General features: G+C 40.1%; 2 protein-coding genes across 5 annotated transcripts in view; both read left to right on the forward strand.

Moving 5' to 3' along the window:
- LOC109567627 (dihydrodiol dehydrogenase 3-like) lies at positions 1-27,324 on the forward strand. Of its 4 annotated transcripts, none has more exons than XM_070801102.1 (5): positions 1-247; positions 23,223-23,339; positions 25,057-25,134; positions 25,563-25,685; positions 26,536-27,324. In XM_070801102.1, the coding sequence occupies exons 2-5, from the start codon at positions 23,334-23,336 to the stop codon at positions 26,647-26,649; spliced, it is 321 nt and encodes a 106-aa protein (XP_070657203.1). In that variant the 5' UTR covers positions 1-247; positions 23,223-23,333; the 3' UTR covers positions 26,650-27,324. The 4 variants fall into 4 exon arrangements, with proteins under 4 accessions (XP_070657203.1, XP_070657202.1, XP_070657201.1 ...); XM_070801101.1 differs by lacking the exon at positions 1-247 and adding an exon at positions 8,016-8,489; XM_070801100.1 differs by lacking the exon at positions 1-247 and adding an exon at positions 19,178-19,273.
- LOC109568073 (dihydrodiol dehydrogenase 3-like) overlaps positions 1-27,733 on the forward strand; it is a 98,005-nt gene that overhangs the window by 38,505 nt on the left and 31,767 nt on the right. The window lies entirely within an intron of this gene.

Raw genomic sequence — 27,733 nt, forward strand, 5'->3', positions numbered from 1 at the left:
AGCTCTTGATCCAAGAGGTCTTGAGTACCGAAGTACCATCTTTAAAACTTTCATTCTGTCTCTAGTTTCTTTTTCCCAAACTGTGCATTGTTGACCACTTTGGATCCCTATCTGCTGCTGCAGCAAGTGGTGCCCAATTTGGTGCTGGAATGTGAAAGATCTCTTCGAGAGAAACTGAAGTTGAAATATGGGCGGTGCTTTGTCCTGCAGAAGAGTGGGGCGAGGCCTCTGAAAACCCCCCTTTGCGGTAAGTGATACTCTCTCAGGGTTGAAACCGGGCATAGGAATTCAGAAAGCTGGGAACAAAAGGCAGCTTTTTTTTTTTTCTAATTTTATTTTATTTTTAAACTTTACATAATTGTATTAGTTTTGCCAAATATCAAAATGAATCCATCACAGGTAAGCAGGGGAACAGAAACAAGTGAGGGCCGGCTATTGGCGCTTTCACACACCATTGAGAAACGCTGCTCATAGTTCCCTTCTCTCCTTACTTTAGATTTAAGAACGTGGGAGAAGGTAGGTAGCGAATTACAGAAACCTCTTTGCAAGGGAGTGCTCTTGCCTGTATATATCTGGTCAACTTGGGCACTGATAAAATCCGTTTTGGAACCTCTTCAGATCCCGGAAAGCTCAGAAGGGAGTGAAGATGAAAGTGAAATCCCATCAGAGGGAGGACCTGAAAATGCAGAGCCCAAGGGAGTAGAACAAAAAACGCAGGAGGCTCTTAAAGCTGCAGTTCTTTCTGAGCCTTTGTTTGGGGAAGACCGGTTTCCTCTGCCCCTTCCTGCCTTGACCGCTGGAGTGGCTCAAGCTTTTCCTTCCTCACAACACAGCAGTTCTGTTACCCCTCCAGAAAGGTGTTTGTTGGACTCGAAAGGAGGGTGACTTGGAGGCTGTGATTATGGCATTCCCAGTGACAATACACAAACGGATAGCTCCTGGGACAGATCCTAATAATCCTAATGGGGTGTGTGAGGCTGTACACAAACAGATTCCCTTCAAAATACTAAAGGAACTTAAGCAAGCTGTTCAGAATCATGGAGTAAATTCTCCTTTTACCTTGGGCATAGTGCAGGGACTAGCTGAGGGTTCCCATTTGATTATGGTGTCTCATGACCAAGCCAGGCAGAGCCCCATCTCTTTGAAATTGGGGAGAACTCAAGATCAAGTGCTTATGGACAACCAAGCTATAGAACAGGTGAGGTGATACTGCATAAGAGCCTGGGAGAAAATAGAGGCTAAAGGACAGGCTTTCTTTACTTTAAAAGAAGACCTCACCTCCCCAGAGAGACAATCCTTGCTGGGACAACATCTTATCTGTCAGGCTACCCCTGTCATCAAGCCAATTTGAACATTCCCTGGTTTAATTTTTAGCTATGAAACTATGACTACAAAAAAGAGAGATGACATTTTTGACACCGAATGGCCATGATATTCTTTAGAAAACTGGCTAAAATAAAATCTTTTTTGAAGTTGCAAAACTGGTTCTTCTTCCATGTACAATTAAGAAAAACTTGGCTTGTTAAGATACTTTTTTGGAGCTCCAGTTCTGCCTGAAAAACAACAACAGGCCTGGGAAAAAACCTGAAGTTAATTAACTCTTATCATGTCGTTGGGATATACAGCCTACTCTATCTGGGACTCCAGCCCTGAGCAAATTGGTAGAACTCAAGCCAAGGCGGGAAAAAAAGGGGTGGGGCAGAGCAAAGAGACATTTTAAATTTCAAGTGGAAAACTATGGGATCTCTGTCTGTCTGTTTAAATTTATCTGTGTCTCAGTGTGTGTCTTTGTTTTTGCATAACATGAGGGTAATTTATAAATGAGCTCTATTTAAATTCAGGTTCACGTGAACTGAAAAATATTAAATATTTAATATTTAATTAAGACATCTAATTAAGTATCTAATATCTAAATAAGTATCTAATTATCTAATCATCTTAATTAAATATCTAATTAAGACATGTCTTAAGTCATAAACATTATGTAATATTTTTATTGTGCCTAGGTTTAAGGTAAACTAAACTTGTCAACAAAGAAAATAACTCTTTATATATATAAATGAGATGAAAACTTTTAGATAAACTCTATTAAAAATAGCTATATTTTAGAAATGTCTATCTAAAATAATCTCTGAAGATTGGGGTAACTTAAATTTCTAGAGTTGTACTAAACTAAATGAAAAAAGTTTATTAAATAGCTAGGTCATTTCCAAATCCAAATAAAATAAGATTTTGAAACATTAATTACTGAACACTAACTTTGTCTTACAGAGAAGCTAAAGAGATTTTGGACTATTAATAAATATGTTTGGTGCCATCCTGAGATATTCTCTATTAAAAAAGAAAAAAAGCAAATATTTTTAAAAAATTAAAAATATTTATGGTATTTATGTTCACCAATCTATAAAATGCTAATATACAAGACGGTTCATGGTTGCTTAAGGAAAATAAGATTTATGTTTTTAATAATAATAAAAGATATGAAAAATAAAATTACAGTCTTTTAAGGAAGAAAATAAAGTAAATCTAAACTTACAAGTGGCTATTCTCTAAATAGATAAATGGAGTGATGACTACAGAAAGTGTAAAAAAAGGTTTATGACAAGAGATACAAGAATTTTGTGCATGGTACAATTGTCTTAAGACATTAAATTGCCTTTGAAGTCTTATTGTTACTTTGACTGAGTAAATAATTATTGTTTGACACTGAATATAAGGTGGTACCAATCTGGAATTTGGTTTTCTCTTCCTATTAAAAAAACAAATGTTTCTTGGAATACGGCTTTTGATAACCGATTATGTAAATTTCTTTAAATGATTCATACTTGCTTTTAAAATCTGTTGTTACTTTGCTAAATTAATGAGTGTTATTTCACAATGATCTATGGAAACCATGGCACACATAGACAAAACTCATTCTGCTTCTACAAAATTAACCCTCCATCAGGAAATTTAAAATGGATAAACAATGGCTATAAACCACACAATCAGGGCTATGGGAAATCCTCACTTTTATTTGATAGGATAAAGCCTTTCCTGGCTGCAGGGTTAATATCTCACAATGGAAAAAATGGTTAAAATGCATTTTCTGTAATCTCCAGTGATGAGGGTACCCACTTTGCTGGGTCTACAGACACTAGCAAAAACTTCATGAGTTTCTTAGAGATTATCACTTTCACTGACGTCCTTTGTCATCAGACAAGGACCACAAAACAAAGGGATTGGTTACATGAGATTAAACAGCCTGCTAAATATGACTACAATTTTCATGACTTTTTGTCTGATGTATTACTGGTTTCTAATCTTTGTTTTCAGATATAAAAAAGCTCTTCTCCTCAAGTAACTGATGGTTTAAAACAATTTAGTGATTTACACCTGTGGGTAAAATTAGAACATTTTTCTTTTCTCTCTGCCTCAGCCTCCAAAAATTGGAGACATTTTGAGTTCTAAACAGCTTCATCACGGTAAAAAAAGACTGTCTCCAGACATATACAAAAATCTCAGAGTAATACTGCTGCTGCTGCTGCTGCTAAGTCGCTTCAGTAGTATCCGACTCTGTGAGACCCCATAGATGGTGGCCCACCAGGCTCCCCCATCCCTGGGATTCTCCAGGCAAGAACACTGGAGTGGGTTGTCATTTCCTTCTTCAATGCATGAAAGTGAAAAGTGAAAGTGAAGTCGCTCAGTCGTGTCCGACTCTTAGCGACCCCATAGACTGCAGCCTACCAGGCTCCTCCATCCATTGGATTTTCCAGGCAGGAGTACTGGAGTGGGGTGCCATTACTAGGGAGCTCTGAAAGAAATATCCACTCAACTGATGTCAAGCCTATGACATCTAATATATTTCACTGCATATTAAATTCTAGTTTTGTTAATTAAGGTCTGTACTTAATAAGACTCATTCTTAGATAGTTCCTTGTGGTTATATTACATTGCTAAAAGGACATTCATTAAGTTAAATTAAAAGGGTCATTCATTAGAAAGGACACTCTAAATTTGTTTCTAAAGCTTATCTCAGTAACCAGTCTTTAAATAAAGATCAGATGCTCCAGGATCTACAACCAGGAAGTTAACAACAAGCTATAGTCATTTAACAAACTAAGTCAGATGACTTAAAGATGTCACTGGGCTATATCTAATGAAAGTTCTTAAGTTTTTACTTATGATTTTACTATTACTGCTAGCTATATTGTTTTCTACATTGCCTATTTCAAAAAGTTTTGTCAAAGGTATTATCAAAGGTGTGACTGAGTCACTGATATAATGATGGTATACAGTTCCATGTGAAATCCATAGTTGTAATGGATGTAACTTATATATTTTCCTTTGGTAAACTCTCTTATGCACATGTGACTGTTGATAAATTCTTTCAATTTATATAGACCACTACTCAATCTGGTGAGACTATGAAACATGTACAAAGACATCTATGTGCTTATTTTTTGCTATTATAAAACTACCAAAATTATAAAAACTGATAATGGCCCTGCTTATACCAGTAGAGTATTCCAACAATTTCTTAAAATTTGATCTATAAAACATTCCACTGGCATTCCCTATAATCCACAAGGACAGGCCATAGTGGAGGGGGCTAGTAAATCATGTAAACATATGATACAAAACAAAAAGGGGGAGATGCCATAGGGCAGAAAACAATATTAATAAAGCTTTACTTACTCTCAATTTTCTAAAATCAATTAATTAATTAATTTTACTTTACAATATTGTATTGCTTTTGCCATACACTGACTTGAATCTGCCGTTAGTGTACATGTGTTCCCCATCCCGAACCCCGCTTCCACCTCCCTCCCCATCCTATCCCTCTGGGTCATCCCAGTGCACCAATCCCGAGCACCCTGTATCATGCATCAAACCTGGACTGGTGATTCATTTCACATATGATATTTTACGTGTTTCAATGCCATTCTCCCATATCACCCCACCCTTGCCTTCTCCCACAGAGTCCAAACGACTGTGCAATACATTTGTGTCTCTTTTGTTGTCTTGCATTCAGGGTTATCGTTATCTTCTTTCTAAATTTCATATATATGCATTAGTATACTGTATTGGTATTTTTCTTTCTGGCTTACTTCACGCTGTATAATAGGCTCCAGTTTCATCCACCTCATTAGTACTGATTCAAATATGTTCTCCTTAATGGCTGAGTAATATTTCATTGTGTATATGTACCACAGCTTTCTTATCCATTCATCTGCTGATGGACATCTAGGTTGCTTCCATGTCCTGGGTATTATAAACAGTGCTGCGATGAACACTGGGGTACATGTGTCTCTTTCAATTCTGGTTTCCTCAGTGTGTATGCCCAGCAGTGGGATTGCTGGGTCATATGGCAGTTCTATTTCCAGTTTTTTAAGGAATCTCCACACTATTCTCCATAGTGGCTGTACTAGTTTGCATTCCCACCAACAGTGTAAGAGGGTTCCCTTTTCTCCACACCCTCTCCAGCACTTATTGCTTTAGACTTTTGGATAGTAGCCATTCTGACTGGTGTGAAATGGTATCTTCTTGTAGTTTTGATTTGCATTTCTCTAATAATGAGTGATGTTGAGCATCTTTTCATGTGTTTGTTATCCATCTGTATGTCTTCTTTGGAGAAATGTCTATTTAGTTCTTTGGTCCACTTTTTGATTGGGTCTTTTAGTTTTCTGGAATTGAGCTGCAGGAGTTGCTTGTATATTTTTGAGATTAATTCTTTGTCAGTTGCTTCATTTGGTATTATTTTCTCCCATTCTGAAGGCTGTCTTTTCACTTTGCTTATAGTTTACTTTGCTGTTCAAAAGCTTTTAATTTTAATTAGGTCCCATTTGTTTATTTTTGCTTTTATTTCCAATATTCTGGGAGGTGGGTCATAGAGGATCCTGCTGTGGTTTATGTCGGAGAGTGTTTTGCCTATGTTTTCCTCTAGGAGTTTAATAGTTTCTGGTCTTACATTTAGATCTTTATCTCAATAGATGCAGAGAAAGCCTTTGACAAAATTCAACATCCATTTATGATAAAAACCCTCCAGAAAGCAGGAATACAAGGAACATACCTCAACATAACAAAAGCTATATATGACAAACCCTCAGCAAACATTATCCTCAATGGTGAAAAATTGAAAGCATTTCCCCTAAAGTCAGGAACAAGACAAGGGTGCCCACTCTCACCCACTTGCAAGGGGATCCAACCAGTCCATTCTAAAGGAGGTCAGTCCTAGGTGTTCATTGGAAGGACTGATGCTAAAGCTGAAACTCCAATATTTTGGCCACCTCATGCAAAGAGTTGACTCATTGGAAAAGACCCTGATACTGGGAGGGATTGGGGGCTGGAGTAGAAGGGGATGACAGAGGATGAGATGGTTGGATGGCATCACCGACTCGATGGACATGAATTTGGGTGAACTCTGGGAGTTGGTGATGGACAGGGAGGCCTTGTGTGCTGCAATTCATGGGATCATAAGGAGTCAGACATGACTGAGCAACTGAACTGAACTGATAACTATTAATCAGATAGCGAGGAACCTGACCTTCCAGGATTGCAAACTGTATACTTGAACAGTTCATTATTTAACTCTAAACATTCCTATGTGGTTTTGCATAGATGTTTAGGAGTTTGGCTGCCAGTAACTCAAAATAGGCCTTGGACACTCTCCTCTGACACTCATACTTTGCTCACAGACCTAAATATTATTCTGAGAAGATCCAAACATTTTTTGGGCTTATTGCCACCATAATGGGCATTTTTGCCATCACCACCATGGCGGCAGTGGTGGAAATAGCTCTCCATCAGATAGTACAAACTACTACTTTTGTGCAGGAATGGCATAAAAATGCCAGTTTCACTTGCAGAGCCCAAACTTGCATAGATGAGGAGATTAACAACAGGTTGGTGGATTTAGAAAATGCAGTGCTACTCTTAGGAGTACAAAATCTTAAATTACAAATACATCTAAAGTGTGACTAGAACATTATTACTTTCTCTGTAACCCCCAGGAATATAACCAATCCGAAAACTCCTGGGAAAATATTGGATGGCACTTGTGGGGCTATATGGCTGACAACCTCACTCTACATATTAAAAAGCTACAAGCGAAAATCATTGGCATACAGCATGCTTCTCTTAGACTATCACCAGGTACAGATACACTTCTAGGAATAAAGAGGGCCTTAACTCACTGAGTCCTCTGAGTGGATCAAAGGTATCGGAGGTGGTCTCATTGGAACACTAGCAATGTTTTGCTGTTTCACTATAATCTTCTCTTTAGTTCTTAGATGCATGCAAAAAGCCCTCTGAAAACTAATGAAGAAAGAAGTTGCGAGATCAATATATTTTCTGCTACAAAAACAAAAAGTGGGATATGCAGGGTTTAATAGTCAGCACCCTGTTGCTCTGGCTAAGCCATGAGAAAGTCACCACGGGAAAAGAATAAAAACAAAATATAGCAATACAGCATAACCCCAATAAAAGTACATTAGGTTGATTAGTTGGGGTCGTCATACCCTGGTAAGCTAAGGGAAAACATAGTGTGGACCTTGGGATGCGGGGTGAATGCAAGTTCAGAACGTGGGTTGTGCACACACCAAGATGTTTTCCCAAGGCATATGCGGGTCTATGACCTCTAGCTAGGTGATAGTCCTTGTACGAGGAAGATGGTTTAAAGTAATCAATAAAATGGTAGACGTGACAGGGGACACAGGAGGCTGACTTCATTGTAGTGTAACAGATGCTTTCTGCTTGCCAAGACACTAAATAAAAGTGATGTGGCTCTGAGGAACAGGGCTCTTGATCCAAGGGGTCTTGAACCCCCCTATCCCATCTTTAAAACTTTCATTCTGTCTAGTTTCTTTTTCCCATACTGTGCGTCGACCACTTTGGATCCCTACCTTATTGCACTGGCTGCAGCAACCATAGGTGTATAAAGCAAAATAATTTTATTGTTGGGAAATTTAAGAAGGCAAATTTAGTTTCATTTCACATTTGGATTCTTTATTTTAGGATTACATTTAGGAAAATGGTTAATAATCATCACTTTTTAATTGTGTGATTAGTGTGTCTTTCTGTACAATGACATAGTTGTTTCAATTGATGTTTGATCAAAAGTGGGCTTCATAATTAGAAAAATGAAATGACTGATATGTGGAGGTTTCTGTGTAACATTTGGTCAATAATTGTTTAGGACATTTCATCATTATATAACTTAAGTTATTCTGAAAAAAAAAAAAAAAAAAGCAATGTAACTGGCTTCAATTCTCTTCTTACTCTATGGGCACTGGTTTAATTCTTCTCCTCCTGCAATGTATCTGCTAATATTGGACAGTCAGCTGGGGCATTAACTTCCTGTTATTTATAACCAGTGGAGGTGGAAGAAAAGACCAGTGTCTGCTTATTCAGAGGCGAAACAGGCAATGGATCCCAAAGGCCAGAGTGTGAAGCTTAATGACAGCCACTTCATTCCTCTCCTGGGATTTGGCACCGCTGTACCTCCAGAGGTATAAGTACTGGTGTGGGGTTGAGATACAAATAGTAGTGGATGTAACATGAATGGAAGGGACTTGGGCTGTCAAGCACAGAGCTCCTGTGTGACTCTGGGAGGGTCACATGGTTCCACAATCAGGATAGAACTATGTCCTGTGAAAGGGGAGGGAGCATGCCATCTTCACTTTGCATCAGGATTTGAGGCTGTGCTCACCTGCAGATTACTCTGGGTTTCCCCCCAGTTTCTGTCTCTTTCCCAGCTTGGCAGAAGAGGTGAGACTTGGCTGTTAAGATCACTGACTGTCAGCTGCTTTGCTTTGAGGGCAATTGCAATGGCCGGGTTTCTCTGTGTATTTCATTAGTTCCAGAACTCTTACCTCCTTCAAAAAAGATGTGACCCAGAGAAGTATTTGAGGTGGAAGGTTTTAAAGATGAGGTGAATAGGAACTAATGGGAGAGAATTGCTTTTCTACCGTGGGGTGCCTGGTAGGTGCCAGGGAAGACACTCTAGCTCTGTTTTGCCTTGTACTTTGGTTGCTCCTTGGAAACTTCTTCTAGTGGAAAATATAGTGTCATTTGAGGGGATAAGCTACCATCTTACAGGCCAGGTTGTGTAATGTATCCTTGGGTGTTGTAATGTCTTTTTATTAAAGTGTAGTTTTCAGTACTTAGACAGAAAAGGGACTAGCAGACAAGTCTCTAGACCTGAAGCTAGAAAGTTTGCTGTCCATCTTGTCTTTAGAGAATGTAGTTGTGACAAGTTCTGATCCTGAAACTTTGCATCTCACTTTTTTCATTTGGAAAACAGAAGGAAATATTCAGAGGCATTTTGGAAAGAGAAGACAGGACTTTGTAGTGCAAAGTATGGTGAGGGGAGTAATGTGTCAAGGCTAGTACTGAAGCTCACTGGTCCATTCCTCAGCACATTCCCTGAATGCCTGAGCATTTAAGAAAGACCAGGACTGAACCCAACAGAGGGTGGTTACACCAATTATCTACCTCCTTGAAATAGGAAAGATTCTGACACATGAAAAAGATATGGGGTATTATTCAGCATTTAAAACAAAGTTAATCCTGTCATTTGAAACCACACAGGTGAACAGGGAGAACTTCAGCTAAGTGAATTAAACCAGAAATAAAAAGACAAATACTACATGATCTCTTTGTAAGTGGAATCTAAAATAGTAGAATTTATAGAAACAGAAATGATGACCAGAAGCTGAGACAAATCTGGGAAAAATGGAAAGATGTTGGTCAAGAGTCCAGACCTTCAGTTACAAGATGAATACATTGGAGACATGAGGTATAGCACCACAACCATAGTTAAAAATAATGGGTGATACCCTGAGATTTTGTAGAGACTAGATCTTAATCCTTCTTACAAACACCCCCTAAAGTAAGGTATGTGAAGCGATGGATCCTCTAACTAGCTTGATTTTTGTGATCATCAACAATGGATCCTTATATGAGAACGTCACTTTGTACACCTTGAATAGATACAGTTTACATTTGGTATATTCCACATAGCTTCATTGGTAGACAGTGGTCTTAGAAGCTTTCACCTTGCTTCTTGATGCTTTTTGTTATTGTTCAGTCACTAAGTCATGTCCAACTCTTTGTGATCCTATGGATTGTAACAGGCCAGGCTCCCTGTCTCTATCTCCTATAGTTGAGATAGAGTACACTCCTATACCGTGTACCTTATACCTTCGTTGATTTTGTGTCACCTATCTTGTAGTATAAATCATATTCATGACTAAAACTTTATGCTGAGACCTTTGGGTTCTTCTAGCAAATCACTTAACCTGGAGGTGGTCTTGGGGTCCTCCGATGCCAGTGATCGACCACGGATCATTTGGGATGTAAGGATTGCTGCTGCTAAGTCGCTTCAGTCATGTCCAACTCTGTGTGACTCCATAGACGGCAGCCCACCAGGCTCTCCGGTCCTTGGGATTCTCCAGGCAAGAACACTGGAGTGGGTTGCCATTTCCTTCTCCAATGCATGAAAGTGAAAAGTGAAAGTGAAGTCGCGCAGTCGTGTACGACTCTTCGTGACCCTATGGACTACAGCCTACCAGGCTCCTCCGTCCTTGGGATTTTCCAGGCAAGAGTACTGGAGTGGGGTGCAATTGCCTTCTCCGGATGTAAGGATTACTGGGTATCTATTTATTTATTTATATTTTTTTGGTACTTTCATCTCACTTTATTAATTTTTAAAATAAATGTATTCATTTTAATTGGAGGCTAATTATAATATTGTAGTATATATATATATATATATTTTGCCATACATTTACATGAATCAGCCATGGGTGCATGTGTGTTCCCCATCCTGAACCTCCCTCCCCATCCTATCCCTCTGGGTCATCCCAGTGCACCAGCCTCGAGCACCCTGTCCCATGGATTGAACCTGGACTGGCGATCCATTTCACATATGATACTATACATATTTCAATGCCATTCTCCCAAATCATCCCACCCTCTCCCTCTCCCACAGAGTCCAAAAGACTGTTCTATACATCTGTCTCTCATACAGGGTTATCATTACCATCTTTCTAAATTCTATATATATGCGTTAGTATACCGTATTTGGAGAAGGCGATGGCACCCCACTCCAGTACTCTTGCCTAGAAAATCCCATGGACGGAGGAGCCTGGTAGGCTGCAGTCTGGCGCGGGGGGCGGGGGGGACGGCGTGGGAGGGGGGGGGGGTTGGTGGCGGGGCGGGGGGGACGGCGGGGGGGGGGGGGGGTGGTGTCGCCAAGAGTCAGACACGACTGAGCGACTTCACTTTCACTTTTCACTTTCATGCATTGGCGTAGGAAATGGCAACCCACTCCAGTGTTCTTGCCTGGAGACGGGAGCCTGGTGGGCTGCGGTCTATGGGGTCACACAGAGTCGGACACTGATGCGACTTAGCAGCAGCAGCAGCATACTCTATTGGTGTTTTTCTTTCTGGCTTACTTCACTCTGTATAATAGGCTCCAATTTCATCTACCTCATTAGAACTAATTAAAATGTATTCTCCTTAATGGCTAAGTAATATTCCATTGTGTATATGTACCACAGCTTTCTTATCCATTCATCTGCTGATGGACATCTAGGTTGCTACCATGTCCTGGCTATTATAAACAGTGCTGCGATGAACACTGGGGTACAGGTGTCTCTTTCAATTCTGGTTTCCTCAGTGTGTATGCCCAGCAGTGGGATTGCTGGGTCATATGGCAGTTCTATTTCCAGTTTTTAAAGGAATCTCCACATTGTTCTCCATAGTGGTTGTACTAGTTTGCATTCCCACCAACAGTGTAAGAGAGTTCCCTTTTCTCCACATCCTCTCCAGCATTTATTGCTTGTAGACTTTTGGATAACAGCCATTCTGACTGGAATGAAATGGTACCTCGTTGTGGTTTTGATTTGCATTTCTCTGATAATGAGTGATGTTGAGCATCTTTTCATGTGTTTGTTAGCCATCTGTTCTCCTTGGAGAAATGTCTGTTTAGTTCTTTGATGCACTTTTTGATTGGGTCTTTTATTTTTCTGGAATTGAGCTGCAGGAGTTGCTTGTATATTTTTGAGATTAATTCTTTGTCCATTGCTTCGTTTTCTGTTATTTTCTCCCATTCTGAAGGCTGTCTTCTCATCTTGCTTATAGTTTCCTTCTTTGTTCAAAAGCTTTTAAGTTTAATTAGGTCCCATTTGTTTATTTTTGCTTTTATTTCCATTACTCTGGGAGGTGGATCATAGAGGGTCCTGCTGTGGTTTATGTCTGAGAGTGTTTTGCCTATGGTTTCTTCTATGAGTTTTATAGACTCTGGTCTTACGTTAGATCTTTAATCCATTTTGAGTTTATTTTTGTGTATGGTGTTAGAAAGTGTTCTAGTTTCGTTCTTTTACAAGTGGTTGACCAGTTTTCCCAGCACCACTTGTTAAAGAGATTGTCTTTTTTCCATTGTATATTCTTGCCTCCTTTGTCAAAGATAAGGTGTCCATAGGTGCATGGATTTATCTCTGGGCTTTCTATTTTGTTCCATTGATCTATATTTCTGTCTTTGTGCCAGTACCATACTGTCTTGATGACTGTAGCTTTGTAGTATAGCCTGAAGTCAGGCAGGTTGAGTCCTCCAGTTCCATTCTTCTTTTTTAAGATTGCTTTGGCTATTTGAGGTTTTTTGTATTTCCATACAAATTGTGAAATTATTTGTTCTAGTTCTCTGAAAAATACCATTGGTAGCTTGATAGGGATTGCATTGAATCTATAGATTGCTTTGGGTAGTATACTCATTTTCACTATATTGATTCTTCTGATCCATGAACATGGTATATTTCTCCATTTATTTGTGTCATCTTTGATTTCTTTCATCAGTGTTTTATAGTTTTCTATATATAGGTCTTTTGTTTCTTTAGGTAGATTTATTCCTAAGTATTTTATTCTTTTCATTGCAAAGGTGAATGGAATTGTTTCCTTAATTTCTCTTTCTGTTTTCTCATTGTTAGTATATAGGAATGCAAGGGATTTCTGTGTGTTAATTTCATATCCTGCAACTTTACTATATTCATTGATTAGCTCTAGTTATTTTCTGGTGGAGTCTTTAGGATTTCTATGTAGAGGATCAAGTCATCTGCAAACAGTGAGAGTTTTACTTCTTCTTTTCCAATCTGGATTCCTTTCATTTCTTTTTCGGCTCTGATTGCTGTGGCCAAAACTTCCAAAGCCATGTTGAATAGTAGTGGTGAGAGTGGGCACCCTTGTCTTGTTCCTGACTTTAGGGGAAATGCTTTCAATTTTTCACCATTGAGGATAATGTTTGCTGAGGGTTTGTCATATATAGCTTTTATTAGGTTGAGGTATGTTCCTTGTATTCCTGCTTTCTGGAGGTTTTTTTTTTTTTTTTATCATCAATGGATGTTGACTTTTGTCAAAGGCTTTCTCTGCATCTATTGAGATAATTATATTGTTCTTATCTTTCAATTTGTTAATGTGGTGTATTACATTGATTGATTTGCAGATATTGAAAAATCCTTCCATCCCTGGGATAAAGCCCACTTGGTCATGATGTATGATCTTTTTAATATGTTGTTGGATTCTGTTTGCTAGAATTTTGTTACAGATTTTTGCATCTATATTCATCAGTGATATTGGCCTGTAGTTTTCTTTTTTTGTGGCCTCTTTGTCTGATTTTGGTATTAGGGTGATGGTGGCCTCATAGAATGAGTTTGGAAGTTTACCTTCCTCTGCAATTTTCTGGAAGGGTTTGAGTAGGATAGGTGTTTGCTCTTCTCTAAATTTTTGGTAGAATTCAGCTGTGAAGCTGTCTGGTACTGGGCTTTTGTTTGCTGGAAGATTTTTGATTATAGTTTCAATTTCCGTGCTTGTGATGGGTCTGTTAAGATTTTCTATTTCTTCCTGGTTTGGTTTTGGAAAGTTGTACTTTTCTAAAAATTTGTCCATTTCCTCCAAGTTGTCCATTTTATTGGCATATAGTTGCTGATAGTAGTCTCTTATGATCCTTTGTATTTCTGTGTTGTGATCTCTCCATTTTTATTTCTAATTTTGTTGATTTGATTTTTCTCCCTTTGTTTCTTAATGAGTCTGGCTAATGGTTTGTCAATTTTATTTATCTTCTCAAAGAACCAGCTTTTGGTTTTATTGATTTTTGCTATGGTCTCTTTTGTTTCTTTTGCATTTATTTCTGCCATAATTTTTAAGATTTCTTTCCTTCTACTAACCTTGGGGTTCTTCATTTCTTCCTTTTCTAGTTGCCTTAGGTGTAGAGTTAGGTTATTTATTTTACTTTTTTCTTGTTTCTTGAGGTAAGCCTGTATTGCTATGAACCTTCTCCTTAGCACTGCTTTTAAAATTTCCCATAGGTTTTGGGTTGTTGTGTTTTCATTTTCACTTGTTTCTATGCACGTTTTGATTTTTTTAAATTTCTTCTGTAATTTGTTGGTTATTCAGCAGCATGTTGTTCAGCCTCCATATATTGGAATTTTTAATAGTTTTTCTCCTGTAATTGAGATCTAACCTTAGTGCATTGTGGTCTGAAAAGATGCTTGGAATGATTTCAATTTTTTTGAATTTACCAAGGCTAGATTTATGGCCCAGGATGTGATCTATCCTGGAGAAGGTTCCATGTGCACTTGGGAAAAAGGTGAAATTCATTGTTTTGGGGTGAAATGTCCTATAGATATCAATTAGGTCTAACTGGTCTATTGTATCATTTAAAGTTTGTGTTTCTTTGTTAATTTTCTGTTTAGTTGATCTATCCATAGGTGTGAGTGGGGTATTGAAGTAGCCAACTATTATTGTGTTATTGTTAATTTCCCCTTTCATGCTTGTTAGCATTTGCCTTACATATTGCAGTGCTCGTATGTTGGGTGCATATATATTTATAATTGTTATCTTCTTCTTGGATTGATCCTTTGAGCATTATGTAGTGTCCTTCTTTGTCTCTTTTCACACCCTTTATTTATTTTATTTTTTTCACACCCTTTATTTTAAAGTCTATTTTATCTGATGTGAGTATTGTTCTCTTTTGGTCTCTATTTGCATGGAATATCTTTTTCCAGCCCTTCACTTTCAGTCTGTATGTGTCTCTTGTTTTGAGGCTGGTCTCTTGTAGACAATATATATAGAAGTCTTGTTTTTGTATCCATTCAGCCAGTCTTTGTCTTTCGGTTGGGGCTTTCAACCCATTTACATTTAAGGTAATTATTGATAAGTATGATCCCATTGCCATTTACTTTGTTGTTTTGAATTCAAGTTTATACACCCTTCCTGTGTTTCCTGTCTAGAGAAGATCCTTTAGCATTTGTTGGAGAGCTGGTTTGGTGGTGCTGAATTCTCTCAGCTTTTGCTTGTCTTTAAAGCTTTTGATTTCTTGATGGAGAAGTTTAAATAAAGTATCTGAACTTCTGAAACCATTCCTTTCCTTTTAAAAGTAAGCAGTTTATGAAACAGCATAGACTTAAAAGTAAAAATACTCTTGTTGCCTGATCATTGAAATAATACATATGTATGACAGAATATTTAGATAGAGAAGGGACAGGATAGGAAATAAAGATCAGCTGTGTTTACCCATTCGCTAATACTTACCTTTGGGGCATTTACCTTGTAATTTTCCTAGGCACATATGTGCATTTTTTTATTTACAAAGACAAATAAACTTCATTCTACAGATTGTATACTTCTTTTGAAACATAGCCTAAGTATCTTGGTAAGCTAAAAATATGATTTTAAAAAAATCCAGTATTATATTTTCCTTCCTGTTTAGCAAGCAGCACATTTTAGTCATTTATGTGATTTCTTATTTGTTGCCCATGCTCAGCATTTTGATGAATCCTTACATATTTTGAGTTTATTCATTGGTCATTCAGCAAAACTTTATCGACATTCTTTAGAAAGACATTGTCATATCAACAAATGTCAATAAGTGAAATGAGAAATGTCTTGAGTCATTAGTCTCATGGAGAATGAGACTGTGAATGAAATCAGGAGAGTTTAACTGTTAGAAATGGGTAAGTGCTTGTTGAGATAATTCTGCACAATCTCTCCCATTTCTATACTTCTGTTAGATAGAGGCATCAACTACACTTCATTTAACACAACTTTTCATTTGTAAAACACAGCCTTGAAACACAGAGACAGTGGCTCCCTGCATTTCTCTGGCACAGAGAACACTTATTCCAGGAAGGAAGAGTGTTCATGGAACATTTAAGAGCCAGAAAGTGGACTGATATGGGTAGAAGTTAGTGAAGTAGGGAGACAGGAGATGAAGACAGGTCAGAGAGCCGGTAGGGAAGGGGGTCCTTGTCATATAGGCTTTTAAAGGACTTACTGTGAGGGAAATGAAGAAGGAGATTTCCAGAACCCTGCTCCCTGACCCCCTCTCATAGCCAATGGCCACCCTGGCACTTCCAGATGTCCTGCTGGTCTGAGCTGTCTCTGTACCCTCACTGTCCACTCTGCCCAGCATGGGCGGCCCTCACCCCAGGGGGAGTGAACTGGATCCAGAGGCACTGAGGGGGCATCTGTGGGCTGGGGTGGGCACACAGACTGCTCAGTAAATGGGCCGAGTCCTGGGCAGTGTCCGGTGACCCCCTCAGCCTGTTCCAGGAGCAGGAGCTGGTGCATGTCTCAGGAGAGGAGTCAGGTTCCCGGGCCTCCTGTGGGTCCCCGTGGGTTCACAGCAGCTGCAGGGCTGCGACCTCCCAGGTCGTCCCAGCATGTGGCGTGCACGGGTCTCTCCAGGGAGAACTTCTGAACCCCTGTTCCTCCTCCTCGTCTGGGGCACTCCTGTGGGCTCAGTCCTGATCTGACGGCTTCTCTTCCCTTCCCACCCAGCTCCATGGGGATGGTTCTATCCAGCCTTGGTGTGGAGGAGTCTTCCTGCTTGTGTAGTGTGTTTTCAGGAGATGGGACCCCCTAATGTGCCTCGGGGGGAGCTGAGCTCAGCGTCCTCTTGCTCACCTGGAGCTCCTCCTCAGAACAGTGTGTGACATTCACAGTGCACTGTGGCTCCTGTGATTGTTCAGGAAGAGTCGGTGTGAATTTTGTTTCTTCCTTTCATGAATCAGGCTTCCCAGGTAGGGCAGTAGTAAAGAATCTGCCTGACAGTGCAGGAGATATGGGTTCGATCTCAGATCCAGGAAGATTCACTGGAAAAGGAAATGGCAGCCCACTCCAATATTCTTAGCTGCAGAATCCCATGGACAGAGCAACCTGTGTGGCTACTGTCCATGGGGTTGCAATAGTCTGACTTAGCGACTAAACAGTAACAAAACCGTTTCATGGCTCATGTTTTTCTCTTTTTTCACCTTTTTTTTTTTTTTTTTTAAGCTTTGTTGTTTCACCTTTCTTTACTGTATGCCTTTTCTCTCTCTCCCTCTGTGTGTTCATGACTGGGTACTTGGACAAGCACAGGACACCCACTGTTTGCAGATTTGTACCACATCCTGATTGTCCTTCACTAGCTGGCATGGCATGTGTCTGGTCATGGAATCAGCCCAACAGGAAACTAAGGGAAACTCAGTTCATTTCTGAGTCAACAACTTACCTGACCCATGAGAGCCTTTCTGATTCTGGGGAATTTATCATTGTTTTTGAATGCCTTCAGTTCAGTTCAGTTCAGTTGCTCAGTCATGTCTGACTCTTTGTGACCCCATGAAATGCAGCACTCCAGGCCATCCTGTCCATCACCAGCTCCTAGAGTTTACCCAAACTCATGTCCATTGAGTTGGTGGTGCCATCCAACCATCTCATCCTCTGCCAACCATCTCATCCTCTGTCATCGCCTTCTGCTCCTGCTCCCAGGCTTTCCTGGCATCATGGTCTTTTCCAATGAGCCACCTCTTCACATCAGGTCACCAAAGTTTCAGCTTCAACATCAGTCATTCCAATGAACACCCAGGACTGATCTCTTTTAAGATGGACTGGTTGGATTTCTTTGCATCCAGGGGACTCTCAAGACTCTTCTCCAACACCACAGTTCAAAAATATCAATTCTTTGGCACTCAGCTTTCTTTATAGTCCAACTCTCACATCCATACATGACTACTGGAAAAACCATAGCCCTGACTAGACGGACCTTTGTTGACAAAGTAAAGTCTCTGCTTTTTAATATGCTGTCTGGGTTGGCCATAACTTTCTTTTCAAGGAGTCCAGGTAGTAAGCGTCTTTTAATTTCATGGCTGCAGTCACCATCTGCAGTGATTTTGGAGCCCCCCAAAATAAAATCAGCCACTGTTTCCACTGTTTCCCCATCTATTTGCCATGAAGTGATGGGACCGGATGCCATGATCTTTGTTTTCTGAATGTTGAGCTTTAAGCCAACATTTTCACTTTCCTCTTTCACTTTCATCAAGAGGCTCTTTAGTTCTTTTTCACTTTCTGCCCATAAGAATTCCTTACTATTCCCCAAATCCATACCCTAGTTCTATCAGAGTTTTACATGGTCTTGTATGTGTCTCCACCCTTACTCCCTGACCCAGGCCCCATATATATCTAGTCCCCCTGTAGCTGTAACGAGCCACTCCAGCTGCTCTTCAGTTCAAGCTCAAAAATAAGTGAAATGGACACCAGTTTCCAGGCAAGCACCAAGTAGGGGAGAATATTTCAGGTAAGGATTTCTGCGACGAGTCTGCTTTGAGGGAAGTAGCAGGGTGCTAAGCCGCTGCATTTTACGGATCAAGGTGGCTCTGTTCAAGTCAGGGGAGAGATGAGTGTGAAAAGAAAAACACACAGAAATATTCTTCCAGTCTTCTGGATCTTCCCTAGTTGTGTGTTCACTTTGTTGTTGTAGATGTTTGTTTGACTCTTTCCCAGAACTGCTATGACATTTTTCAGGTGCTTTCTCTTTCCATACTTCCCTTTCCAAGGGAGACTTCACTCCTCCTAGCTCACTATTTTGCTGACATCACTCTATGTGTTCAATTGAATTTTCCGTCACAACATCCACTTGTACCAGTGCATCATGATTTCTCTTACTCTTCCCAAATTTGTTGCAATTTCAGTTGTTTATAGGTTTTTCTTTTATGAATAATGTTTAGCACAATAATAAACTATGTAAAATATATAATGATTACATAATAAGAGTACTCTAAAAAGTTATGTAACTTAGTTCAAGGTATAAACACTCAAGAGTCAGTTTGAACCTGCACATGGTACCCACAAATTATTAATGATTAACACTAATAAACACTTTGCCAAAATGTCTGGTTTTGGTACCCTTTTCAGAATTTCACCCTAGTCATGTCTGTAAGGGTTTCTCAGGTGGCCCAGTGGTAAGAATTCGCCTGCCAATGTAAGTGAAACAAGAGACTTGGGTTGGATATCTGGATCAGGAAGATACTGTGTTGTAGGAAATGACAACCCACTCCGGTATTCTAACCAGGAAATTTCATGGACTGTGGAGCCGGGCTGGGTACAGTCCATGGGGTTTTAAAAAAGTCAGACATGACTTACTGATTATACCTCCACCACCATAGGTGTGTAAAGCAAAATAATATTGCTGCTGGAAAATTTAAAAAGGCAAATTTGGTTTGTTTCACATTTTGATTCTTTATTAAGAGATTACATTTTGAAAAATGCTTAATAATTAACACTTAATTGTGTGGTTAGTGTGTCTTTCTGTACTATGAAGGAGTTGTTTCAGTTGATGTTTGATCAAAAGTGGGCTTCATAATTAGAAAAGTGAATTGACTGATATGTGGAGGTTTCTGTGTAATGTTTGGTCAATAATTGTTTGGCAGATATTATCATTACATAACTAAAGTTTTTTCTGATTAAAAAAAACAATTGTACTTGATTCAATTCTCTTCTTACTCTGTGGGCACTGGTTTAATCCTTATCCTCCTCCAATGTATCTGCTAACATTGGACAGTCAACTGGGGTGTTAATGTCCTGTTATTTATAACCTGTAAAGCAGAAGAAAAAATCAGTCTACTTATTTAGATTAGAAACAGGCAATGGATCCCGAAGGCCAGAGAGTGAAGCTAAATGACAGCCACTTCATTCCTGTCCTGGGATTTGGCACCGCTGTACCTAAAGAGGTAACAGAGGTGGTTTGGGGTTGAGATATAAATAGTAGTGCATGTAACATAATTGGAAGGGACTTGAATTGTCAAGCACTAAGCTCCTGTGTGACTCTGGGAGGGTCATGTGGTTCCACTAACCAGGCTAGAACCATGCCTTGTGAAAGGGGAGAGAGCATCCAATCTTCACTCTGCATCAGGGTCTGAGGCTGTGCTCACCTGCAGATTCCTCTGGGTTCCCCTCCAGTTTCCATCTCTTTCCCAGCTTAGCAGAAGCAGTGAGACTCTGCTGTCCAGAACATTGACTGTCAGCTGCTTCTCTCTGAGTGGGATTGCAATAGCCAGGTTTCTCTGTATATTTTATTAGTTTCAGAACTGCTTCCTCCTTCCAAAAAGACATGAGAAATATTTGAGATACAAGGTCCTGAAGATGAAATGGCTGAAAACTAATGGGAGAGAATTGCTTTTCTACTATGAGTGTCTGCTTGGTCCCATGCTAGACACACTGCAGCTGTGTTTTTTTGCTATACTTCTGTTTCTGCTTGACTTTTGAGGGGATAAGCTACAGCCTTACAGGCCAGGCTTCATAATGTATTCTTGGGTTTTGTTGTGTCTTTTTATTAAAGTATAGTTTTCATTGCTTGGAAATGAGGGGCTAGTGGACAAATCTCTAGACTGGGAGCCAGAAAGTTTTCTGTCCATCTGGTCTTTAGAGTATGCAGCTGTGACAAGGGGCTGCTACTGCTACTGCTAAGTCACTTCAGTCGTGTCCGACTCTGTGCGATCCCGTAGATGGCAGCCCACCAGGCTCCCCCATCCCTGGGATTCTTCAGGCAAAAACACTGGAGTGGGTTGCCATTTCCTTCTCCAATGCATCAAAGTGAAAAGTGAAAGTGAAGTCGCTCAGTCGTATCCAACTCTTAGCAACCCCATGGACTGCAGCCTACCAGGCTCCTCCATCCATGGGATTTTCCAGGCAAGAGTACTGGAGTGGGGTGCCATTGCCTTCTCCAGACAAGGGGCTGACTGGTCATTAAACTTTGTGTCTCATTTCTTCATCTATAAAACAGAAGGAAATATTCAGAGACCCTTTCAAGACAGAAGACAGGGCTTGTTTCCTTGTAGTGCAAAGTGGGATGAGGGGAGGGAAGGGACCAGGCTATACTGAAGCTCACTGGTTCATTCCTCAGTACAGTCCCAAATAACTGAGTATTTAAGAAAAACCAGGACCCAACAGAGGGAAGTTAGACCATTTATCTAGTTCCTTGAAACAGGAAAGATTCTGAATCACATAAAAAGAAATCGAGTATTATGCAGCATTAAAAACAAAGTTAATCCTGCCATTTGCAACCACACAGATCAACCTGGAGAACATTAAGTTAAATGAGAGAAGCCAGAAATAGAAAGACAAATACTTCATGATCTCTATATGGGTGAAATCTAAAAAAGTGAAACTCACAGAAGAAGAGAGTAGAGGAATGGTGACCAGAAGTTGAGGACAAGGCTGGGAAAAAGGGAAAGATGTTGGTCAAAGGGACAGACCTTCAGTTTGAGATGAAGAAGTCTTGACCCCTGATGTTCAGCACGGTGACTCTAGTTAATAATAATGGATTCTATCTTGAGATTTGCTAAAAGAGCAGATTTTCAGCGTTGTCACAAATCCCCTCACAAATTAGCTATGTGAGGTGATGGATCTCCTGGTAGCTTGATTGTGATCATCAATAACAGTAGGTAATTATAAGCAGTACTTAACACTATTTTACCACTAGTGCCACCTGGTGCTGGTTGTAAAGAATCTACCTGCCAGTGCAGGAGATATAAAAGGTTAAGGGTTCAATCCCTGGGTTGGGAAGAACCCTGGAGGAGGGCATGGCCATCCACTCCTGGATTTTTGCCTGGAGAATCCCTTGAACAGAGGAGCCTGGTGGGCTGTGGTTGCCATAGGGTGGCAAAGAGTTGGACATGACTGAAGCAACTTAGCATGCATGCACTTATATGACAATATCACTTTGTATACCTTGAATATATATATATATATATATATATACATACATATATATATATATATGTATTGTATTCTGTGTGGCTTCACTGGTAGCCAGAAGTCCTAGAAGTTTTCACCTTGTTTCTTGATGCTTTTACCATACATCTTATACCTTTTGTCAATTTTGCTTCAGACATCTCACAGTATAAATCCTATCCATGGGTTCTAACAGCAAATCATTGAACCTGGAGGTGGCCTTTGCGTCCTCTGATCAACCACTGATTGCCTGAGGTTGATGAGTTCCTGGGTGTCCTTTTAATTGGTGACCAGGAACATTCAGGAAACTGTCATGGGTTCATCACACGCACACAGAACTACCCAAAGAAAAGTTGAATCTTGGAAAGATCAAAGCTTGTGCTTTAACAATCTTCTAACCCATGTGAATATGTAAGTACTACCTTTGTTGCTCATGTATGTTCCTAAGAGCGAAGCTCTGGAGGCAACCAAATAGAGGTTGGGTTCCGCCATATTGACTGTGCTTGTGTGTAGCAAAATGAAGAGCAGGTTGGCCAAGCCATTCAAAGCAAGATTGCAGATGGCACTGTGAAGACAGAAGACATTGCCTATACTTCAAAGGTGCTGTGTGTGTGTTTTGTGTGTGCACATGTGGGCAACTGATTGTGCCCAGGTGACTATTGTATAATAAGATCATTGTTTGGTGAAGAATTGTTTGGTGACCCATGTTTATTGTTACATTCCTGATGCTGCTGCTGCTGCTAAGTCGCTTCAGTCGTGTCCGACTCTGTGCAACCCCATAGACGGTAGCCCATCAGGCTCCTCTGTCCATGGGATTCTCCAGGCAAGAACACTGGAGTAGGTTGCCATTTCCTTCTCCAATGCATGAAAGTAAAAATTGAAAGTGAAGTCACTCAGTCGTGTCCGACTCTTTTCGACCTCCTGGACTGCAGCCCACCAGGCTCCTCCGTCCATGGGATTTTCTAGGCAAGAGTACTGGAGTGGGGTGCCATCGCCTTCTCTGTGTTACATTCCTAAAGTATTGCAATTCCCTGGTGGTCCAATGGTTAAGACTCAGTGCTTTATTGCCATGAGCCCAGATTCAATCCTTGGTAAGTGAAGTAATATTCCAAAATCCATGTGTAAGCAACCGCCACCCCCCCCCAAAAAAAATTTCCTCAAGTATTATTAACACAGCTTCCATTCTTTAATCTCTGCAGCTTTGGTGCACTTTCCTTTGACCAGATTTGATCTGACCAGCCTTGGAAAAGTCACTGAAAGTTCTTCAACTGGACTATGTTGATCTCTATCTCATTCATTTCCGAGTGGCCATGAAGGTTGGAAATTTGTGTAATCACTTCTATAGTACTTCTTTTTTCAGAATGTGTATCAACTTGCATGCATTGTTGAATTAAAGATTTGTCTTAGTAGGTTGTAGCAAGGGTTTCACTAGAGTAGAATCTCCTTAATAATCATTCGTTATCATCTTTTTACTGATTTTCTTTGAATCCGTTACAGGCCTCCCAGAGAAAGGAGTTAAAGAATCTCTCAGTGTCTGCCTCAAAAATTTGAGGAAATAGAAATAGGCAGGTTCTGCACACAGTCCTGAATATGACTCCCGAGTCTCTAGGGATTTCATGAAACAAGAGTTTGGTGCAGACATAATGAGCAATGACACAATCTTATATCGAATGTGATTTCTTATCCCCTTTCATCCTTTCGAGTTGAGCAAATTTGGTGGGTGCCCCATCTGGGTGCTAAAACTAGCAGACATCATAGGGACTTGGGAAACCTTGCCTGCACTGTTGCTTGTCTCCATGACAAAGTCTGTAGACTGCACTTAGACTTTAAGAACTGTATTATTATTCTGTATTATTATGTAGACGGGAGTTTCCTGGCAGTCCAGTAGTTACGACTCCATGCTTTCACTGCTGAGGCAAGTTGAGTTGAGAAGGAGTTCAATCCATGTTTGGGGAATTAAGATCCCACAAACCTGAGGGAAAAAACAAACAAACCCCACAATGAAACTACAACAACAAAAAACTGTGTTATATAGAACTCTTGATTTTAAGTTACAGAAATCTACTCAAGCCATCCTATGCAAAATAGCTTAGAGGATTATGTAGATGGGAAGTCCAACTCATGGATAGATTTAAGGATTTGCTGTACTCTTCAGAAATGTCTATTTTTTCTATCTCTTATCATGACATTGGAGGCTTTCCCTGTGGCTCATCAGTAAAGAATCTGCCTGCAATGCAGGAGCTGCAGGAGATGTGGGTTTGATCTCTGGATTGGGAAGATCCCCTGGAGGAGAGTTTGGCAACCCACTCCAGTATTCTTGCCTGGAGAATCCCATAGACAGAGGAGCCTGGTGGGCTACACTCCATGGGGACACAAAGAGTCAAAAATGACTGAAGCAATTTAGCACATGCACATCATGACATTACTCATGATTTGCTTTATTTTTACTGAATATTGGTGACATTTTCGACTGGTGGCAAATATGGTCTTGGGGCAGCTCAAGGCTCATGGTCATGAACGTTTGAGAGCATGTCTGGATCTTCCACATTCCATATCAACCTAATGAGAGCCTCGATGGTTCACATGCCTGCCCTAGGGCATCTGATGCTCAGATGGAAAAGGAAGTCTGATTATCCAATCACATCAAGATTGAAAGTTTTATTCTGGAAATTATGTCACGTAACTTACTGCCTTTTCCAGCTCAAGAGAAGCATTTCAAAAGAGACAAGTACAAGGAACAGACAAAATCCACAAAAGTCATGGGAATTCCCTTTTAGGACCTAGAAAAACATTTATTACTGTATATGTATATATATATATATATATATATATATATATATATATATAAAGTGTAAGAGATTAGGATATGCCTCCCTCCTAAAGACATTGCTTACAACTCCATATATGCAAATACTAGTATCCAGAATATTGTAACCCCTACCTCATGGAGGTTTACTACCTGGTGCCAAGCAGCCAGGCTAAATGTAGAGATATTACTTTGTGACATCTCTAAAATGACTACCTCTATTCCAGCCAGGGGAGGAATTGCTTCCAAAAGATGAAAATGGAAAAATTATATTAGACTCAGTGGATCTCTGTCGCACATGGGAGGTGAGTCTGGGGAGGAGAAATTCAGGGGAGGAGCCAGGAGAGGGGGAACCTCCTTCATTTCTTCCACCTGTGAGAATGGGCTGTGGCCCATCAGAGTCAGCAGTTCATGAATCTAAGGGTTGTGATGCTGGGGTTTTGGGGAGGAAACCATTGCTGGAATGCTCACAGAGAGGAACAAAGGAGGAGAATATGGGACAGTGAAGACAGGCATCTCTTTCCTTCCATATGATATGTATTCTCAGGGATTTTTCTAAGGAGGAAATGGTAATTGTCGTTTTTGTGTCACAACTTCATTTTTCCTCTTGATAATCAATGCTAATTCTTGATGGGTGACCCTGTTGACAGATAATTTTTCAACATTTATTTTTGCTCTATTGTCCATTCTAAGTGACTGTGCACACCGCCCCCCCCCCCCCCTTCTTCCCTAGGCCCTGGAGAAGTGTAAGGAGGCAGGGCTGACCAAGCCCATCATGGTGTCCAACTTCAACCACAAGCAGCTGGAGAAGATCCTGAACAAGCCGGGGCTCAAGTACAAGCCCGTCTGCAACCAGGTGAGCAGCTTGGCTCCTCTCCCTCCTGCTCTTCACAACCTCCTTCTTGCCCTGGAGCCTGATGTCTGTCTGTCCTCCCCTCCTGTTCATCCGACTTTTGTGGACAGAATATTCTAGAGGGCAGAGCCTCTGTATGGATGGAATACTATGAATAGAACCCACAATGGTATCCCTGTTTGATAAAGTCTGGGTGGAAAAGCTGGGGAGGGGGTCCTGCTAAATTGCGGTGAAGACTGAGGAAAGGTAAAGAAGGTGAAGAAGGGTTAGACTAGTCACCCAGAACTTAGAGGAAGGTGGTGTTTACCTGAGCCTAAAGGGTGTCCAGAAATGGATGTTGAAAGTGCCTGGGAGGCAACTGTGGACAGGAAGGAGGACCACGAAACATGGCATGGAGTGTAGAGAAAGTTAAATCGGATAATATTGGTTTAAAATTTGTGTGGGGTTTGGATGGCTGAATCCTTAGTCTTAGTGTTTCAGCTTTTCTGGGTCTTCAGTACCGAAAATGTGCTGAAAACTATGAAAGTCATCCAGGTGAAAGGTTGAAGTCAAAGGCTCATGGTGATATTAATGATCAATAAAATATTGATCATTATTTACTCAGAAACATTTACTCATATGTAGAGCTCACCTTGTGAGCTACTCAAGCTTGGAATGGTTCTCTCATCCAAGTCTATCATAAAATTAACTTTTAAGCACACTTCTCTCAATTTTTATCTTGATGTTGATATTTCAAGTTTATATTTAAGTTGTAGTTTTTCCTTTAGCATTTTTAAAAACTTTTACTTTTCTCTGTTTTATTAATATTACTTTCCTGAATAATCTGACACTCTTCTCTGTTGGCATTCTACAGGTGGAATGTCACCCTTATCTCAACCAGAGTAAACTGTTGGATTTCTGCAAGTCCCGTGATATTGTTCTTGTTGCCTATAGTGCTCTGGGATCCCAAAGAGTAAAAGGATGGTAATGAACCCTAAGGAAGACAACACAGTGTTTACCTAAAATTCAGTTTTTGAGGAAATGGTTTCAATCATACAGTACTCAGTGATCTGGAGATAACTCTCATAGGCAGGGGGAATAAAGGGGAAGGATGGACTGATTTCTTCCCTTTTATCTTCTCATCACCCAGACAGTTTCTTTACACTGTATTAGCTTGTGTGAAAGAGTTAGTTGCTTGTCGTGTCTGACTCTTTGCGACCTCATAGTCTGTAGCCCACCAAACTCCACTGTCCATGGGATTTTCCAGGCAAGAATACTGAAGTGGGTAGCCATTCCCTTCTCCAGTGGATCTTTCTGACTCAGGGATCCAACCCAGGTCTCCTGCTTGTAGATTCATCAATTACATTAAAAAGTGTACATAATCTCCCAGTTGAGACCAGAAACCCAAGCTTATGTCATGATTTTGCTTATTAACTAATGAATACATTTCTAAAAATAGATATTCCAAACCTCACTTACCTTATGTCTAAAATTGGGACAATAATATGTAACTCCAAGATCTATCATGCTAGAAAAAAAATTCAATTTGAACCAATTATGTAAACATCTCAAGGAGAATAATGATGAAATAAATGACTGTCATTCTGGGACTACTCAGTTTTTATCAAAGTCTAGAAAAGTGACATTAAAAAATTTCCTGGTATTTTTCTTCTCCTTCTCTACTCATGGTCTTGATTATCAAAGAAAACAATAACTGAGAAGTAAATAAAAAATTCCACGAGTTTGGCAGTCCTGGTCTCAACTCAATCATGAATCTGAATTACATGTGGAACTTTGTAAACACAGAATGGGAGGTGACCCAGTTGAGGTTCTGCTTCAGTTTGTCTTCAACTAAGTCATGGAATTTGTATTTCTAACAAGATCCCCAGTCATACTGATGATGTTGGTCTCTGGAGCACACTTTGAGAAGCACTGGTCTAGAGTGGACCTACTTGGTCTGTTTGAGAAGCCTCCTTAGAAACTGAGAATTTAGTCTCAGCTCCTCAGCATTTCTGAATTTCTTTCCAGCATGAATAAGAACCACCTGGTTCTCTTGGAGGACCTGGTTCTTT

The sequence above is a fragment of the Bos indicus genome, chromosome 13 (genome assembly GCF_029378745.1).
Source record: "Bos indicus isolate NIAB-ARS_2022 breed Sahiwal x Tharparkar chromosome 13, NIAB-ARS_B.indTharparkar_mat_pri_1.0, whole genome shotgun sequence".
Lineage (NCBI taxonomy): Eukaryota > Metazoa > Chordata > Mammalia > Artiodactyla > Bovidae > Bos > Bos indicus.

Bases quoted from the DNA above. Each gene is read 5' to 3' on its own strand.
- LOC109567627 (XM_070801102.1), top strand. The intron at 25,135-25,562 runs GTGAGTCTGGGG...CTTCTTCCCTAG, and splicing joins ATCTCTGTCGCACATGGGAG to GCCCTGGAGAAGTGTAAGGA. The intron at 25,686-26,535 runs GTGAGCAGCTTG...GGCATTCTACAG, and splicing joins ACAAGCCCGTCTGCAACCAG to GTGGAATGTCACCCTTATCT.